The 19,366-nt window shown below is 45.0% G+C and overlaps 1 protein-coding gene across 1 annotated transcript in view; it reads right to left on the reverse strand.

Annotated features, from left to right (window-relative positions):
- The window catches only part of LOC124550623 (delta-like protein 1), an 81,616-nt gene extending 66,874 nt beyond the window's left edge, over positions 1-14,742 (reverse strand). Inside the window, exon 1 of the mRNA XM_047125346.1 lies at positions 14,641-14,742. Within this exon, the coding sequence (XP_046981302.1) occupies positions 14,641-14,742 (102 nt within the window). The remainder of the gene's footprint in view (positions 1-14,640) is intronic.
- Positions 14,743-19,366: the final 4,624 nt, after the last annotated feature.

Consider the following 19,366-nt stretch of genomic DNA (forward strand, 5'->3'; position numbering starts at 1 on the left):
TATTGAAGCCACTGATTGTATTAGAGTCAGTCGTCTGGTAATCTCTGAACTTCTTCCATATCGGACTCCGAGGAATGCGGTATGTTTCAGTACCGCTACGTTGATAACGAGGCGATCAGCAACAGAATCCCAAGCCACCAAGAAGGCCACATTTCCCGCTCCTGCTCTTCTATGACGGGCTCTTCTGCATTTCGCCACCATTCGACCGTGATGTGTCATAAAGCTTCGTGCATTCGTTCCAGTAAGTTTGGCAGCTTAAATGTCGTGTTATTTCTCAGGATAGACCTATTAGCTCCAGATCACTTCTGCTGGGGTCTGCAGCTCGTGGTCGCGCGGTAGCGCTCTCGCTTCCCACGCCCGGGTTCCCGGGTTCGATTCCCGGCGGGCTCAGGGATTTTCTCTGCCTCGTGATGACTGGGTGTTGTGTGATGTCCTTAGGTTAGTTAGGTTTAAGTAGTTCTAAGTTCTAGGGGACTGATGACCATAGATGTTAAGTCCCATAGTGTTCAGAGCCATTTGAACCATTTGAACTTCTGCTGGGTTCAGATAGCAGTGTTAAGGTGACAACTGTAAAAATGCATCATTTGTATAGTGAACAGTGTGCTCCACGCCGTGAAAATTGTTTCTACGACGCTTATCACTATGGCTCGTGTGAGACCACACCTGCCGGCCGAAGTGGCCGAGCGGTTCTAGGCGCTGCACTCTGGAACCGCGAGACCGCTACGGTCGCAGGCTCGAATCCTGCCTCGGGCATGGGTGTGTGTGTGATGTCCTTAGGTTAGTTAAGTTTAACTAGTTCTAAGTTCTAGGGGACTAATGACCTCAGAAGTTGAGTGCCATAGTGCTCAGAGCCATTTGTTTTGTTGAGACCACACCTGTTCTATAAAACAGTGGCCGTATTTAAGCACAGAGTGTGTGATTTTTATTTTTCTCCAAAAAATTTTAATTGTGTAATGTTTTCTTAACTTCAAAATCTTTAACAATTTTTTACAATATGTCGATAATTAAGAACGTGTATTTACAATGAAACCAGGATTCTGTGTGTGGTGTGCTATTAGAAAGTAAAAAATGGGGATTTTTATTGAAATAATGATGGTTAAGTATGAGTTAATTAACACATATTTGATAAATTTCATATTTAAAGTATTTAGGTATTCAAAGCGAACAAAAAATATTGTACATCACAGCCTACGAAAAGTTCGGTTTTACGCCACGTCGTATGAAGTTTACCTACTGTAGCCCGATCTGTGTGATGATAATATCTGAATATGTAACTCGAATCGCATCCTGTTCAAATGAATCCAATAGTCTACGAAATGTGCATATTTCGTTACCGTCGTTTCTTGTGTGCTGTTTTAGGGTGTGTTTATCATGTGTGATGAAGTGCGAAATAAAAGATCAGGACTCAAGATTCGGAATTCGGGATCCAAACACAAGAAGAGAAGCCAGACAAGGAACTGGAAGTCAACTGATTATTTCTTGTAGCAGTTTGGCAACGGCGAACAGTTCTGGCGTGGCGTTGTGCTCTGTGATTGGAAGAAGATATGAAGTTTCAACTATTAAGTAATTTTATCAGAGTATAGTAATCGAGTAGAAAATACGAAATATCAACTAGCCGTAACAGCAGTGCTAAAATGCTTTGTTTTTAAATAAACCTTGTTTAACCCTTAACTCGCGAGGTGACTTTTCTGTAACGTATACCACAGGGTGGGGTCTCTGAGACTCCCATGTTTAAACCGAGATTTAAGGCCAAAATCATATGAAATGTTTAATTATGCAATATAACATTTATTTTTACAATTATTTAAGTGTTTTTTAAATGCTTCTAGTTTATTTTATAGCAATAAACAAAGCCTGCAGCATTTTACTATTTATCACACAAAAGCGCTTAATTTGTGTGGTTCGTTTAAATAGTACAGGTAAATGGGCTGTTAGAGTACTGAATTTTACATCCTGAAAAATTATGTAATCTCTGTAGGAAATAAATTTCCAAATAAATTTAAATTCGAGGGTTTAAATTTGCGCATAAAAGTTCCACCCGATAGGTACAAAAAGAAAGTATGTCAAATTGACATTCATTGCTGGGAACTACATTTTCCTTATCGCCACCCAGAACACATTCGATTTTAACGGACACTTTAAGTATTTCACTGAAGAAACATACAGGTCCCCATCAGAACTTTCCCCGACTATGACATGATTTTGAGAAGAGTTTCAAAACTTTAAGATCAATAGAATACTGGTGATTTTTGGTAGTATTCAGCCACTTATCACCTTTCGAGAATAGCTGCGAGCTATGGACGGACTAACTCTTCTTTTATTAGCCTATTTGATTTCATACTTTGATTCTATGCATCTTGAAACTGAAAGAGCCAAATTTTTCAGTCTTTGTTCGATTTATGCGTTTATTACAGGAAATAATAGGAATAAAAAAACTAAAACCAAACTTCCTGGCAGATTAAAACTGTGTGCCCGACCGAGACTCGAACTCGGGACCTTTGCATTTCGCGGGCAAGTGCTCTACCAACTGAGCTACCGAAGCACGACTCCGGCCCGGTACTCACAGCTTTACATCTGCCAGTATATCGTCTCCTACCTTCCAAACTTTACAGAAGCTCTCCTGCGAGAGGTAGGAGACGAGATACTGGCAGATGTAAAGCTGTGAGTACCGCGTGTGAGTCGTGCTTCGGTAGCTCAGATGGTAGAGCACTTGCCCGCGAAAGGCAAAGGTCCCGAGTTCGAGTCTCGGTCGGGCATACAGTTTTAATCTGCCAGGAAGTTTCATATCAGCGCACACTCCGCTGCAGAGTGAAAATCTCATTCTAAAATCAATTATTTCAGCAATCGGTTATTTTGAGCGATTTTAACATTCGCGTTAAACTGGCGTGAAAAAAAAAAAAAAAAAAAAAAAAAAACGATATAACCGAAAACCGGTACCGTTTCCGTGCTACAGCCGTTTGAAAACCTGTTTGGTAGGTTGGTATTCAATGGGGTATTCATGGTGGGGGTGCTTAAATTGGATTGACTGATGTCATTTGACGTATGCCCTACCTCTCTGAGCTGGTTCGAACTTCATTCACGTGTCATGTTGGAGTGCGCGTTTGCAAAACACACCGACATGATTCTTCTGAATGACGAAGCTCGCGCTAATGGAAGATCGTTCTCCACAATGTCCGACTCCATCGCATGCCTTTTTCGCCACAACTACGCAACAGCTTCGAGAAGTGGCACCTCCACCGTCAGCAGCCGCGACTGAGCTGCCCGAACTGGACAGACGCCGTACTGCATCACGTTGAAGGGAACCCGTCGACGGGTAGACGAGCGATTTCTTTGGCTGTTAGTGAGTGGAATCGTAAAACCAGTGATTTGGTCGCGTTACCGACGCGTTTTTAAATCGTTGTAGCACGGAAATGGTATTTTTACGGACATGGGTTCTAATTTAAAATATTATCTACTCACTCCCCTGTACGAATCCAGTGAGTTTGCATCGGGAACTTCCGAACACCCTGCATGCTTTCGACAAGTCACTCGCGAGCAGGCAGTGTTAGGCGGTGGACGTGCGGCCCTACTATGGCAACCTTACTGTGTCGCAAATGGCAATATCCAATATCTCTAAATCAAGTATTCAAGACGCTGGCCAGATGTTTTGAAGAAGAGAAGAGTGTACGCAAAGGTTCTCCCGTCCAGTCTGTTACAAAAACAACGACGCGTCGCCGCGAGTTGACTGAAATAGACAACGCGGGCAACTAGTTCCGTATTTTATATTTGCAGAAGAATTTTCGCAGCGTTCCTCATAAGAGATTTCTAATCAAGTTGTGTGCCTACTGAGTATCGTCTCAGTTGGACGACTGGATTCGTGATTTCCTGTCAGAGAGGTCACAGTTTGGAGTAACTGACGGAAAGTCACTGAGCAACACAGAAGTAATATCTGGCGTTCTCCAAGATAGTGCTGTAAGGCCTCTGCTGTTTTCTAGGCGCGCAGTCCGGAACCGCGCGACTGCTACGGTCGCAGGTTCGAATCCTGCCTCGGGCATGGATCTGTGTGATGTCCTTAGGTTAGTTAGGTTTAAGTAGTTCTAAGTTCTAGGGGACTGATGACCACAGCTGTTAAGTCCCATAGTGGTTGGTTGGTTGGTTTGGGGAAGGAGACCAGACAGCGTGGTCATCGGTCTCATCGGATTAGGGAAGGATGGGGAAGGAAGTCGGCCGTGCCCTTTCAGAGGAACCATCCCGGCATTTGCCTGGAGTGATTTAGGAAAATCACGGAAAACCTAAATCAGGATGGCCGGACCCGGGATTGAACCGTCGTCCTTCCGAATGCGAGTCCAGTGTCTAACCACTGCGCCACCTCGCTCGGTTAAGTCCCATAGTGCTCAGAGCCATTTGAACCATTTTTGAACGTCTGCTGTTCCTCGTCTATATAAAAGAGACAATCTGAGCAGCCCTTTTACACCGTTTGCAGACGATGCTGTCGTTACGGTTAGACTCCCGCTCAAATTTAATTATTAATCTGTTTTTTTCATCACTGGTCATATTATTTAATTTATAACTTTTGAGAGGTAATATAATTAAAAAGACTACGTGTATCTGAATGAAGTTTCAATTTATATTTTGCATGTCCCATGGCAAATGCGATCTTGCAAAGTGTGATGTCGAGAGCACATCCGACAAATAATTGAGCATTATTCTTGTGGTCTGGCACATTGTGACTTACTATATCACTGAACGTGATTAACGTCATTCGCACAATTGTTTATCGAGGTTTGACTTGGGCTTTCCAAGCCTGTCCTTCATCACTGAAAATTTAATTATAAATAGTCAAATAACATGAATTTCACTACAACTTCATGAAACTGCACGTCGTTTTTTTCTTCATTGTGTTACCTCTCAGATGTCGTATAAGTTAAATAATGCGGCCAGTGATGAAAAAAAAAGTGTAGACTGAAAGGTAAGTGTCTGCTCGATTCGAACCGTCGCCTCGTTCACGACACTCGATCAACGTACGAACGTTGACCATTCAACCACAGCGACTTCTGACAACTAGTGCCATCGCACAATACATAAGGCACATAATAGACACGTAAAACTTCTCTTGCGATTTTCTTGGAATTGTCAGAGTAGTGCACCTTACTAGGTCCACATTATATGCAGTATAGGTGTACAATGTTTGAAGTAAATCCTTGATCCCAACGTTGTGTTCTTTCTCTGATTCGTTTTTGATGAACTACACGGTGCCCCAAACCATCCTCAAGTTTCCTTCGAAAAAACCCTTGAAAATTCATCTAGTAGTTCTGGAGATTGGCGTGTTCACAGATAAACAGCAAGTCGCGACGGTCTTACAGATTTGTTACTAATATAGATAGGAAGGAGGCTGATAGGGTCTTTATACAGTAATTGTTCACTTCCGGAAAGCATTTCACTCAGTAACGTGCTAACGATTGTGAATAAAAGTAAGATAATAGGGAGTATAAAGCGAAATTTGCTACTCAATTAAGCATTTCTCAGAGGACTGATCAAAGGAATGTTCATCGGAGGTGAGGGTATCATCTGGAGTGCCCCAGGGAAGTGTGGTAGGTCCGCTGTTGTTTTCTATCTACTTAAATGATCTTTTGGATAGGGTGGATAGCAGGCTGTTTGCTGATGATGCTGTGGTGTACGGGAAGGTGTCGTCGTTGAGTGACTGTAGGAGGATACAAGATGACTTGGACAGGATTTGTGATTGGTGTAAAGAATGGCAGCTAACTCTAAATATAGATAAATGTAAATTAATGCAGATGAATAGGAAAAAGATCCCGTAATGTTTGAATACTCCATTAGTAGTGTAGCGCTTGACACAGTCACGTCGATTAAATATTTGGGCGTAACATTGCAGAGCGATATGAAGTGGGACAGCCATGTAATGGCAGTTGTGGGGAAGGCGGATAATCGTCTTCGGTTCATTGGTAGAATTTTGGGACGATGTGATTCATCTGTAAAGGAGACCACTCATAAAACACAAATACGACCTATTCTTAAGTAATGCTCGAGCGTTTGGGATCCCTATCAGGTCGGATTGAGGGAGGACTTAGAATCAATTCAGAGGCGGGCTGCTAGATTTGTTACTGGTACGTTTGATCATCACGCGAGTGTTACGGAAATGCTTCAGGAACTCGGGTTGGAGTCTGTGGAGGAAAGGAGGCGTTCTTTTCGTGAATCGCAACTGAGAAAATTTAGAGAACCAGCATTTGAGACTGACTGCAGTACAATTTTACTGCCGCCAACTTATATCTCGCGGAAAGACCACAAAGATAAGATAAGAGAGATTAGGGCTCGTACAGAGGCATATAGGCAGTCATTTTTCCATTGTTCTGTATGGGAGGGGAACAGGGTGAGAAGATGCTAGTTGTGGTACGGGGTACCCTCCGCCACGCACCGTATGGTGGATTGCGGAGTATGTATGTAGATGTAGATGTAGAAAGGACGTACAGTGCAAGTAACTTCAGATGTGCCCCAAGAAAGTGTGTTGGGGCGCTTACTGGTAATGTCGTATAAACACATGCAAACGGTATCAATAGTAAACTCACACTTTTCACATATGGTGCAGTTATCTGTAACGAAATAGGAAAATTACCACAGTGACACAGACTTCGATAAAGTTTAAAACTGGTGCAGAGAGAGGCAATTTACTTTAAATGTGCAGAAATGTAAAATTGTCGACTTCACAAAATGGAGAAACATAGTATCCTATGACTTCAATATCAATGTCATATTTGGAATTAGTCAACTCGTACAGATACATGCATTTCACAGTTTGTAGCGAGACGAATTTGGATCATCAAACAGGCTCCCTTGTAAAGCAATGGCTGACTACTGCTCGTTGGCAGACTACTGGGGGTACGCAAGTGCCCTGCAGAGGAGACTGCTTACAAAGCATACCACTGGCCCATCATGGAATACTGGTGAAGTGTGCTCGCACTAACCAAACAGCCCTAACAGGGGATACTGAAATTACACACAGAGGGGCAGCACAAATGGTGTCAGTTTTGCTTGACACATGTGACAGCGTCACAATCTGATTTGGTAGACGGCAACACTCCCCCGAAAGAGAATTTACAAGAGCATGCTGAAAAGTAATGCCTCTGAATCTTTTATTCTGCTCTCAATATCGGTTGAGGTGTTTCATGCCTTCACATTACTCTGTCGACTTTCCCGTTTCGCTGGAGGGCTCAGGATTGCAGCGTGTAACATGGCGGTGTGTAACATTAACTATTGCGGTGTGTGTGAAACAACGTGCTGTAATCGAGTTTCGAATTCAAAGAGTTCTCCCACAGATGGAGCACCCACTCCTTCAGCAACACAATGTCAGAACACACAAAGCTTCAAATGGCTCTGAGCACTATGGGACTTAACTTCTGAGGTCATCTGTCCCCTAGAACTTAGAACTACTTAAACATAACTAACCTAAGGACAGCACACACATCCATGCCAGAGGCAGGATTCGAACCTGCGGCCGTAGCTGTCGTGCGGTTCCAGACTGTAGCGCCTAGAACCGCTCGGCCACTTCGCCTGGCACATTTGCAACAATACGACGCCTTGTGTTCACTGTCATCCTCCATACAGCCCCGACTTGACCCCATCCAATTTTCATCCGTTTCCAAACCTTCGACGACTTCACTTTGACAGCGATGAAGCGGTACAAGCAGAGATGAGGTTGTGGTTCCATCAACAGAGTCAAACATTCTACAGTGACTGTATCAACAAACTGGTCTCTCGTTGGGAGAAATGTGTTCGTAGCCAGGATGACTGTGTTGAGAAATAAATACCTAGACCTGAAGAATAACGATGTAGATAGTAATAATCTTTGTTTTATTTTAAAAGCTTTAAAAGTTTTCACATATAAAAGTCGGAGACATTATTTTACAGATCGCCTTCGTATAAATTTTTAACAACAATTGTTAAGAGAGGAATACATTGCAAGCACCTACGAGTTGCTTCTCACTCAAGCAAGGAACGGAAATACAGGCCTAAATTAATTGCAAATCGTACAGACACTTTCAGGCGATCATCTCCAACCGCTGTACACTGAACTGGAACGGGAAGATCCCGTAACGCGTGGTGTACTCAGAGTAAGACTGTACCATCTATTTCACTATGGTTTGTAGAGTGTGGATGTACGAGGCGCGGTTGTAAGTAGGTACCGTTTTGAAGTATGGCTATTGGAGCTTTGCAGTCTGCATACCTTGTCTCCCCCCAAAGTGCGCTCATATACACTACTGGCCATTAAAATTGCCACACCAAGAAGAAATGCAGATGATAAACGGATATTCATTGGACAAATATATTATACTAGACCTAACATGTGATTACATTTTCACGCAATTTGGGTGCATAGATTCTGAGAAATCAGTACCCAGAACAACCACCTCTGGCGTAATAACGGCCTTGATACGCATGGGCATTGAGTCAAACAGAGCTTGGATGGCGCGTACAGGTACAGCTGCCCATGCAGCTTCAACACGATACCAGAGTTCATCAAGAGTAGTGACTGGCGTATTGTGACGAGCCAGTTCCTCAGCCACCATTGACCAGACGTTTTCAATTGGTGAGAGATCTGGAGAATGTGCTGGCCAGGGCAGCAGTCGAACATTTTCTGTATCCCGAAAGGCCCGTACATGACCTGCAACATGCGGTCGTGCATTATCCTGCTGAAATGTAGGGTTTCGCAGGGATCAAATGAGGGGAGAGTCACGGGTCGTAACACATCTGAAATGTAATGTCCACTGTTCAAAGTGCCGTCAATGCGAACAAGAGGTGACCGAGACGTGTAACCAATGGCACCCCATACCATCACGCCGGCTGATACGCCAGTATGGCGATGACGAATACACGCTTCCAATGTGCGTTCACCGCGATGTCGCCAAACACGGATGCGACCATCATGATGCTGTAAACAGAATCTGGATTCATCCGACCATATGACGTTTTGCCATTCGTGCACGCAGGTTCGTCGTTGAGTACACCATCGCAGGCGCTCCTGTCTGTGATAAAGCGTCAATGGTAACCGCAGCCATGGTCTCCGAGCTGATAGTCCATGCTGCTGCAAACATTGTCGTGTTGCTAAAGTCCACATCTGTTGACTCAGGGATCGAGAGGTTGCTGCACGATCCGTTACAGCCATGCGGATAAGATGCATGTCATCTCGACTGCTAATGATACGAGGCCGTTGGGATCCAACACAGCGTTCCGTATTACCCTCCTGAACCCACCGATTCCATATTCTGCTACTAGTCATTGGATCTCGACCAACGTGAGCAGCAATGTCGAGATACAATAAACCGCAATTGCGATTGGCTACAATCCGACCTTTATCAAAGTCGGAAACGTGATGGTACGCATTTCTCCTCCTTACACGAGGCACCACAACAACGTTTCACCAGACAACGCCGGTCAACTGCTGTTTGTGTATGAGAAATCGGTTGGAAACTTTCCTCATGTCAGCACGTTGCAGGTGTCGCCAACCTTGTGTGAATGTTCTGAAAGCTAATCATTTGCGTATCAAAACAGCTTCTTCGTGTCGGCTAAATTTCGCTTATGTAGTACGTCAGATTCGTGGTCTAGCAATTTTAATGTCCAGTAGTGTAGAAACAATGTTGAACTTATGGTGTGACAATCAAGTGAGAATGAAACATTGTCCTGTTAATCAGAAGACGGTGTGCTCTCTCAAGTTGGTCGACTGAAAGGAGTTGGGGAGCCGGACAAAGATGAAATGTTTAAAAGCTACTAAAGGTTGGTTTCGGCGATTTAAAAATCTATGTAATTGGCATAGCATCGCAGAAAGTAGTGAGTTAGCAAGCCATGGAGTTAAAAATAAAGAAAAAAAGAAGGGAGTTATCATTACGTCACAAACTTGATACCGACGTCCGCCATCTTATGTACCAAAAGAACATTAGGTTCACCGCGTTTATACGTCCATGGCTCACCGCGGTGATACTTCCCCGTGACGCTGCTAACAGGTCACCATTGCTGGACCTCTAATTTCATTTTATTTTTATTTCAAGCGTCCCTTTGCGTAAGATCAAACTGAGGAGCAAATCTTCTTGGTCATCGAACGATTTAGTGCATGAAATTGACGCCAGGAAAGTTAATAATAGACAACATAAAAATTTTACGAATCCTATGCAGACGACACACTCTTGAATGTATATTTAAAAAATCAGCAATATGACACAAGAATTAGTTAATCTTTTCCCCCGGAGTTCTCCGACTGAACAGTGAGAGTGTGCCATGAATAAATTCTTCAGTTTGGACATAAACTTGCGAGGATTACTGCTAAGATTTTTTTACGTACTGCTTGTAGCTTATGGAAATTCGATACAGCATTCAACTACATGCCCTTCTGAACAAGAGTGAAGGAGGTGTGATCCAACTGCAGATTGGATTTCTGCCTATTATTATCTGAATGAAAGGTGTTAACAACAAACGAAATTAAAGAAAATATGTATTGAGGAGGCATCCTTGGTCAGTAGAAGTTTACTAGTATCAAATATGTCTTAATTTGAGGAAGAAATTCCTGTAAGTGTACGTTTGGACCACAGCATTCAAAGGTTGTGAAACATGGACGGGATGTTGAAAATTAGGTTGACTGATAAGGTAGTGAGTGAGGGGATTCTCCGCAGAATCGACGAGGAAAGGAATATATGGAAAACACTAACAAGAAGAAGGGACAGAATGATAGAACATCTGTTAAGACATCACGGAATAACTTCCTTGGTATTACAGGGAGCTGTGAAGGGTAAAAACTGTGTAGCTAGACAACAAATAACGGAGGACGTAGAGTTGCCCCTTAATGTAAAGGCATATGTCATAAGCGAATGAAGATAAGTAAAGTAGGTTAATTTCGTGATTCTTGAGTTTCTCCCGGCGTATTTGATAATCAAAATATCCACGGGTGTACTGCCGGTCTACAGTGTCCAACGGGCACAATATTTCGGCGATCATACATGTCGCCATCATCAGGTGAACTGACGGACTGAGCTCCTGTGAACGTGTCGGCACGGAGATCCGTACGCTATGGCTGCTCAGAGGGAACTGGGTTCGGTCGCGGCGGCGACCGATTTAAATACCCTCCGCCCGCGGCGCGCTCCCTCCGCCGTCCGCGCCCCACGCCACGGTCGCGCGGTGGAACAGATTGCGACGGCGTCTGAGATGACGTCGGTGTGATGCCTCTGTCCGCCGTGGTCGTCACAACTACTCGATTTACTCTTGATTAACCCAATCGCTGGTTCCCAAGCCTTGCTAAGATTATAGCCACAGTCACGGTTTATGAGGTCGTCATTGGTGCGAATTTCGATGGCCTCTCTAACAACGCTGTCCCAGTATCTCGACGTCTGTACCAGAATCCTCGTGCGGTCATACTCCATGGCGTGATTTTCCGACAAACAATGTTCAGCGGCCGCCGACTTGCTCGGATACACCAGTCGAGTGTGCCTCTGGTGTTCACGGCATCGATCCTCGACGGTACGCATCGTCTGACCAATATACGACTTGCCACATTGACACGGATTCTGGTACACGCCGGCCTTCCTCAAACCGAGGTCATCTTTGGCGCTCCCCACCAGTGCACGAGTTTTATTTGGAGGACAAAACACAGTTCCGACCTGGTGTTTCTTCAGAATGCGGGCGATTTTCCCCGAGAGTGCGCCTGTGTATGGAATAAATGCAGTGCCTACCTCCTCCCTCGTGATTTCATCCATCTCCACAGGTTGTGCTGCAGTGGTCGGGCGGAGAGCACGTTGAATCTGCCACTCTGAGTACCCATTTTTTCGAAATACAGTTCTCGGATGTTTCAATTCCTGGGGTAGACTCTCTGCGTCAGAGATAGTGCGCGCCTTGTGTACTAGAGTTTTAAGTACCCCATTCCTCTGTGAAGGGTGGTGGCAGCTGTCTGCGTGCAAATACAGATCGGTGTGCGTTGTCTTCCGATACACCCCATGACCTAGGGTATCGTCAGCCCTTCTCTTGACCAAGGCGTCAAGGAAAGGTAATTTACCCTCCGTTTCAGTCTCCATAGTGAATTTGATGTTGGGGTGTATGGAGTTTAGATGTGTAAGGAAGTCAAGGAGTTTATCCATACCATGTGGCCAGATGACGGACGTGTCGTCCACGTAACGGAAAAAGCAAGTAGGTTTCCATTAGGATGACGACAGGGCTTCCTCCTCGAAGTTCTCCATGTACAAATTCGCTACCACCAGTGAGAGTGGGCTACCCATGGCGACTCCGTTTGTTCGTAGTAATCTCCATTAAAAAGAAAATACGTGGAAGTCAAGACATGCCTAAAAAGTTCAGTGGTCTTCTCGTCAAACTTCTGACTCATCAATTCTAGTGACTCTCGCAGGGGTACCCTCGTGAACAAGGAAACGGCGTCAAAACTCACCATGATATCTGACTCATCCAACCTGAAGCTATCAAGGCGTTTAACAAAATCCAAGGGATTACGGATGTGATGAGGGCATTTACCCACATAAGGACTTAATACTCCCGTCAGGTATTTGGCCAACAAATATGTAGGTGCCCTGATGTTGCTGACAATGGGGCGTAATGGTACCCCCTCTTTGTGAACCTTCGGGAGTCCATATAGTCTAGGCGGTACCGGACCTTGGGGTAACAATTTCTTAGCGTCACCCTCCGGTAAATCTGCGTCCTTGAGAAGCGACCTCGTCTTGTTCTCCACCTTCTTTGTAGGGTCAACGCTGATCTTCCGGTAGGAATCGTCATTTAGCAGGCTCTGCATCTTATCAGTGTAGTCCTTATGGGAGACAACAACTGTAGCATTGCCTTTGTCAACCGGTAAGACAACAATTTCAGAGCGCTCCCTCAGATCACGAATGGCCGCCCTCTCTTTACTGGTGATATTTGACTTCATCGGCTTGGACTTCGTCAGCGCACGACAAGTTTCACGACGTATTTCCTCAGCTGATTCAGGTGGAAGTCGAGCTGCAACCTGTTCAACAGCACTAACAATTTCTGCGACCGGAGTGAACTTGGGAGTGGGAGTGAAGTTGAGACCTTCCTGCAAAACCGAGACCGCATCATCACTCAACACCATGCCACTCAAATTGATGACAGTCTTGCACGGAACCTGCAGGGATGGTTTGTCAAGGAGACGTGAGAACTTAGCTGTTTGGCGTCCCGTTGCCATCTTATGGGCGGAATCAGCTGCAACCCAGGTGACATCATCAATCCAATCCCAGGAAAAAGAATTGAAATTACTAGCCAGTTGCAAATGTAGTTTGAGTAATTCCCGTGAGATAAACTCAGGCTCCGGTGGGTGAATTGCACTCTCTCACGTACCAATGCGAGGCTGGCTCGTTTCTTGATTCTCTTAGCTGCTGCAGAATCGATGTCATGCATAACCTTAGCAAAGGTTATGTCCACGACCGTCAGAATGCCTAACGGACATGAACGGATGCAAGTGACCAGACAGGATGCTTACGTACGTGTCACTTGTCAGAGTCATATACACGCTTGTCAGGGCTTCCATATTACTCCGACTGCACACGCGCCACACCATTACAGAGACTCAACGAACTTGAAAAGCCTCTGTTATTTAAATAGAGAGAAGGTCAGCGTTGGCCGTAATATTGATGGTTTATTGACAGCAAAATCGATTTTCAATCACATAGTGATCATCTTCAGTGCTTTGGTGTACAAAGTAAACTCATAGGCACTGGTGTCAAGTTACTATCAGTAAACCATCAATATTACGGCAAACGCTGACCTTCTCTTTAATTAAATAACAGAGGCTTTTCAAGCTCGTTGAGGCTCTGTAGCGGTCCGCGTGTGCAGTTGGAGTGATATGGAAGCCCTGACATGCGTATATATCACTCTGACAGGTGACACGTACGTAAGCATCCTGTCTGATCACCTGCATCCGTTCATGTCCGTTAGGCATTCTGACGGTCGTGGACAATTCCAGCAGGGCAATGCGAGATCTCACATTTCCGGAATCGCTACAGAGTGGCTTCAGGAACACTCTTCTGAGTTTAAATACTTCCGATGGCCTCCAAACTCCCCAGACATGAACATTATTGTGCATATCTGGGATACCTTGCAACTTGCTGGTCAGAAGAGTCCATGTGACGTCGTGTTGTGGCACTTCTGCGTGCTCGCAGGGGCCCTGTACGATATTGGGCAGGTGTACCAGTTTATTGGCTCTTCAGAGTATATCCTCACTATTTCTAGACGGTTCAACGGTTCAAATGGTTCAAATGCCTCTGAGCACTATGGGACTTAACATCTGAGGTCATCAGTCCCCTAGAACTTAGAACTACTTAAACCTAACTAACATCACTCACATCCATGCCCGAGGTAGGATTCGAACCTGCGACCGTAGCAGTTGCGCGGTTCCAGACTGAAGCGTCTAGAACGGCTCGGCCACAGAGGCCGCCGCGGTTCATTGCATCCGGTTTTTAGGGTAATCTACTAACACACTTATTACGTGCGAAAAGAAGGTATAAGGTAACACCCGACAGGAATGTAACACACCACGTGCCACTGGTAAGGCCTTAAGTGACCATAGCTACTAGGCAAGGTACCGTGGTGTGCGCCTATTTGTGACAGGCTACGGTATGTTACGACCTTCCTCTGTGGTGGCGACAGTACCTGCTTCTTCCACTTGGGCACGTATCCGCCGGCGGCTGCGAGGCAGGCGGTGGCCCAGAAGAGGGCGAGCACCAGGAGGCAGCTGCTGCGACTCGCCGGCATGTCTGCGCGAGACTGTCGCTGCCCCCAGCCGGCGACTGCACGCCCGCGGCCTAACTGTACCTGGCGGCTGGCACACTTAGCGGGGTCACTGTCCCGGCTGCAGCGCCGGCGGGGTCGGCCAGAATACTGGGGCGCAGCCTAGGGCAGGGACGCGCGCGGCTGGCGCAGCTACACCAGTCTAAACAACAGCGCGTAATTTGCGACGCTTTCACATACGTCCTGCCACTTCCTTATCCTCAGTACTCCACTGATACGGAGCTGCTCTTGTCAGATTTTAGATATCAGGCTTTTGTGTGGGCTGGTGCGGCCCGGTGTCAATTCCTCTCCTACGCTTTACTCTTCATCTCAGAGCAGCACTCGCGACCTACCTCCTCAACTATTCTCAGAAATTTCTTTTTCGAATTAAGGCCTATGATTGACACCAATAGACTAGAATGAGATTTTCACTCTGCAGTGGATTGTGCGCGCGAAAGGCAAAGGTCTCGAGTTCGAGTCTCGGCCTGGCACACAGTTTTAATCTGCCAGGAAGTTTCACCAATAGACTAGTTTTATCAGGAATGCTCTTTTTTTAAATTAAAGTTTTCTCGTGATACTACGACCGAGGGAGCGCCAGCACCAGCCATAAGCACTCCGTCTTCAGGCCGCAAGTGGCCCATCGGGACCATCCGACCGCCGTGTCACCCCCAGTTGAGGATGGGGATAGGAGGAGCGTGTGGTCTGCACATCACTCTCCCGGTCGTTGTGATGGTTTTCTGTGACCGGAGTCGCTCCTCAGTTGGCATCACGAGGCTGAGTGCACCCCGAGAAATGGCAACAGCGCATGGCGGTCTGGATGATCACCCATCCAAGTGCCAGCCACGCCCGACAGCGCTTAACTTCGGTTATCTCGCGAGAACCGATGTATCCACTGCGGCAAGGCCGTTGCCTAGCACCAGCCATAGGGGGCCAAAAATTGTAAAGATGGCTTTTACGTAAGCCAAATCCGGTAAATAAACAAATATTATTGCGATCTCGACTGTTGATTTTAAGTTAAATATAGCACCAGGTCGCTGCTCTCCATACACTTTGTTTTCTAAACTGAATGCCCTCTTTGCCTGTGCTAGCATACTCTTTACGTCCTCCTTGCTTCATCCTTTATACAAAGACGTATTCAGACTACGCAGCTCCCTACGGCGGCGGATTATAAGGGGCGGCAGATTTTAAGAATAATGTGTCTGAGCACTATAGGACTCAACATCTGAGGTCATCAGAACCCTAGAACTTTTTTTTTTAAAAAAAAATACCTTATTGATACAACAAAAAAATGGTTCAGATGGCTCCGAGCACTATGTGACTTAACTTCTGAGGTCATCAGTCGCCTTGAACTAATTAAACCTAACTAACTTAAGGACATCACACACATCCATGCCTGAGGCAGGATTCGAACCTGCGACCGTAGCGGTCGCTCGGTTCCAGACTGTAGCTCCCAGAACCGCACGGCCACTCCGGCCGGCTTATTGATACAACACAACATATTAAAATCTTCTGGTAAGCCTTCCGGGATGTAAGGTCGTGGTCCATGAAACTCTTCAGCTGCTAACGTTTCGTCCAGAGCTGCGCTGGACATCTTCAGAGGGGTGTTTCTCCTCCGGTGAGTCTTGCCGACTCAATTGAAAAAAAAAAACAAATGTTATGACAGAAGTGATTCATGAACAACAACATTATATTATACACACTAACCCACCACCTTATTTAATTAGTGGGTCCTATTATTATACGTGACAAGAAGCTTATACTAACTGGTTAATGGCACTTGCTATGGACAGGGTTAATCTAACTATTTGACCCCTAGAACTTAGAACTACTTAAACCTAACTAACCTAAGGACATCACACACATCCATGCCCGAGGCAGGAATCGAACATGCGACCGTACCGGTCGCGCGGTTCCAGACTGAGGAGCCTAGAACCGCTCGGCCACAGCGGCCGGCCGGCAGATTTTAAAAGGTGGCTTATAAGCCATTACTGTTTTGTTTCTTGAAAAGAGAATGCGAACGTAAAACACAATGAAATGTATATGAATAACATAAAACGGAAGTAGAAACCTCCTCGCTAAGTAATTTGTATAGAGTGTTGCGTGGGAACCGCGTCCAAGAACTGTTTCCTAATTTGGAGATTGCACTACGAATATTTTTGTCAACCACTGCAACCGGCTGAACGGCCGAGCGCCTTTTCTCGCTCTTCAAAAGACTCAACAATTATTATTTGTGGTCATCTATGTCGCAGGATCGAGTCAACAGTCTCGCCGACCTGTCCACGAATTCCGCCGACCAGGGTGGCTGCCCAAACATGGAAAAAAAAAAACTGGGAATTCCAGGTGTGAGGAGGAAGATGGTGTCAAGAAGCTCCTCATTAATTAATGGTGAGCGGGGGTGCTGCATACGACACTAATGACATTTCTTTCCCCTCAGTTGAGTTATTCACTAGCCATAGGCAGAAGTTTAACTGCAGTTTTCAAAATCGATAATTTACATGGAATAACAAACATATAATTAACACGTTTTGCAATATTAAGTATTTTAAAATTTGTGATTTATAAAATTCAATAAAATTTAGCGTCAGTGCTATGTTCAAAACGCAGAATTCCCTGAGATGTTATGAAATTCCTGAAATGCCTTGAGGCTTCCCAGATTATTCCAGGTAAAATGTAGTTCGCTGAGAATTGCAAGCTTTCCAGAAGAATCGCTACCCTGTCTGACATAGTACGGCAACTAGACTAAGAAGATGTGATCGACGAATCTGCTACGAAGAAACAGCTCTGCCTAACTTGATGGTCGTGAGTTCACTATGCATGTATTTATTACTCTTGTTGTTATTATTGTTATTATGATTAGCAGACAGATTTAAGTTACTTGGTGGTACATTCATGCCGAAATGAAGGGCGTAAGTATTTTTCTCTGTGTAGGGGCGGCGAATAAATAAATTCACCCCTGCTGTCGTGGCTACTTTGTTTCCCAGGTAGCATAATGCGTTAACTTCATCTACTTCGTGATCACCAATTCCGATGTCAAGCTTCACACTATTCTCAGTTCTGCCACTTATCATTACTTTTTCCTTCTTCCGGTCTACTCTCAATCCACATTTTGTATCCATTAGACTGTTCATTCCACTCAGTAGATCTTGTACTTCTTCTCCACTTTCAGTGAGGATAACAATGTCGCTAATGAATCTTATCATTCATGTTGATGTGTTGGCAGAAGACCCAACACCGTGTTGCTAGAGGAGGCCGAAATGCACGCTTTTAAGCTCACGCAGATGGGCGTGAGGTCTGGAACAAGGTAAAGTAATTATCCCATAAAGAAAAGAACGTAGTTCTTGGAATACTTAACTTTAATCCATAATTGGAGAACAACGGTCTGACGGTACATGCTTCACCATATAAATATCAAATGCTATGGCGCCTTGCTAGGTCGTAGCAAATGACGTAGCTGAAGGCTATGCTAACTATCGTCTCGGCAAATGAGAGCGTACTTGTCAGTGTAGCATCGCTAGCAAAGTCTGCTGTACAACTGGGGCGAGTGCTAGTACGTCTCTCTAGACCTGCCGTGAGGTGGCGCTCGGTCTGCAATCACTGACAGTGGCGACACGCGGGTCCGACGTCTACTAATGGACCGCGGCCGATTTAAAGGCTCCCACCTAGCAAGTGTGGTGTCTGGCGGTGACACCACACATATCCTTTCACCTTGTGTTTTAAACCCACTCTTCGAATCTTTCTTTTATGTCCTCATTTCTTCTTCGCTGTACACATTGAACAGTAGGGGCGAAGGACTGCATCCCTGTCTTACACCTTTTTTAATAGCAACACTTCGCTCTTGACGATCTGATATTTTGCCATCTCTTCGTTCTTGTACATTTGCGTGCTGAAAAGTAATGTCTCCGAATTTTATATGTGAAAGCTCTTAAAGTTTTGTAAACAAAACAAACGTTATTAACAATCTACATCGTTGTTCTTCATTTCTACATGTTTCTTAAGCATCGACATAGCTACATTACACACTACACTTCAGAGCCGTATAGCGGAAGAGGGCTGCAAATATGTAGACACGAATAATAAAGATGTGTAATGTTAATAACGATTGTTTTATATTAAAAATCTTAACAGTTTTCACATAAAAAATTCAGAATTATTACCAGTCAGCATGGACTCGTAGTAACAAAAGTCCATTACAAACGATTAAGCCCGCCGGAGTGGCCGAGCGGTTCTAGGCGCTACAGTCTGGAACCGCGCTGCTGCTACGGTCGCAGGTTCGAATACTGCCTCGGGCATGGATGTGTGTGATGTCCTTAGGTTAGTTAGGTTTAATTAGTTCTAAGTTCTAGGCGACTGATGACCTCAGAAGTTAAGTCGCATAGTGCTCAGAGCCATTTGAACCATTTAGACGTCTCAATCATGCGTTTTAAGTAAAAATACTCTAATGCTTTTGCAGGTCATATGTCTTTCCGATTAAAATGTTTTCTTTCTCTAAAACTGTAGGTCTTCAAGCTATGAAATTTTTACGGCATAACAATCATAAGTCATAATAGAACCTGGTACCCACGTTAGCCGCCACCATGACTAAAACGTTCGCACCCGGCTCCGTCCGTGA

Source organism: Schistocerca americana, chromosome 9 (assembly GCF_021461395.2).
Source record: "Schistocerca americana isolate TAMUIC-IGC-003095 chromosome 9, iqSchAmer2.1, whole genome shotgun sequence".
NCBI lineage: Eukaryota > Metazoa > Arthropoda > Insecta > Orthoptera > Acrididae > Schistocerca > Schistocerca americana.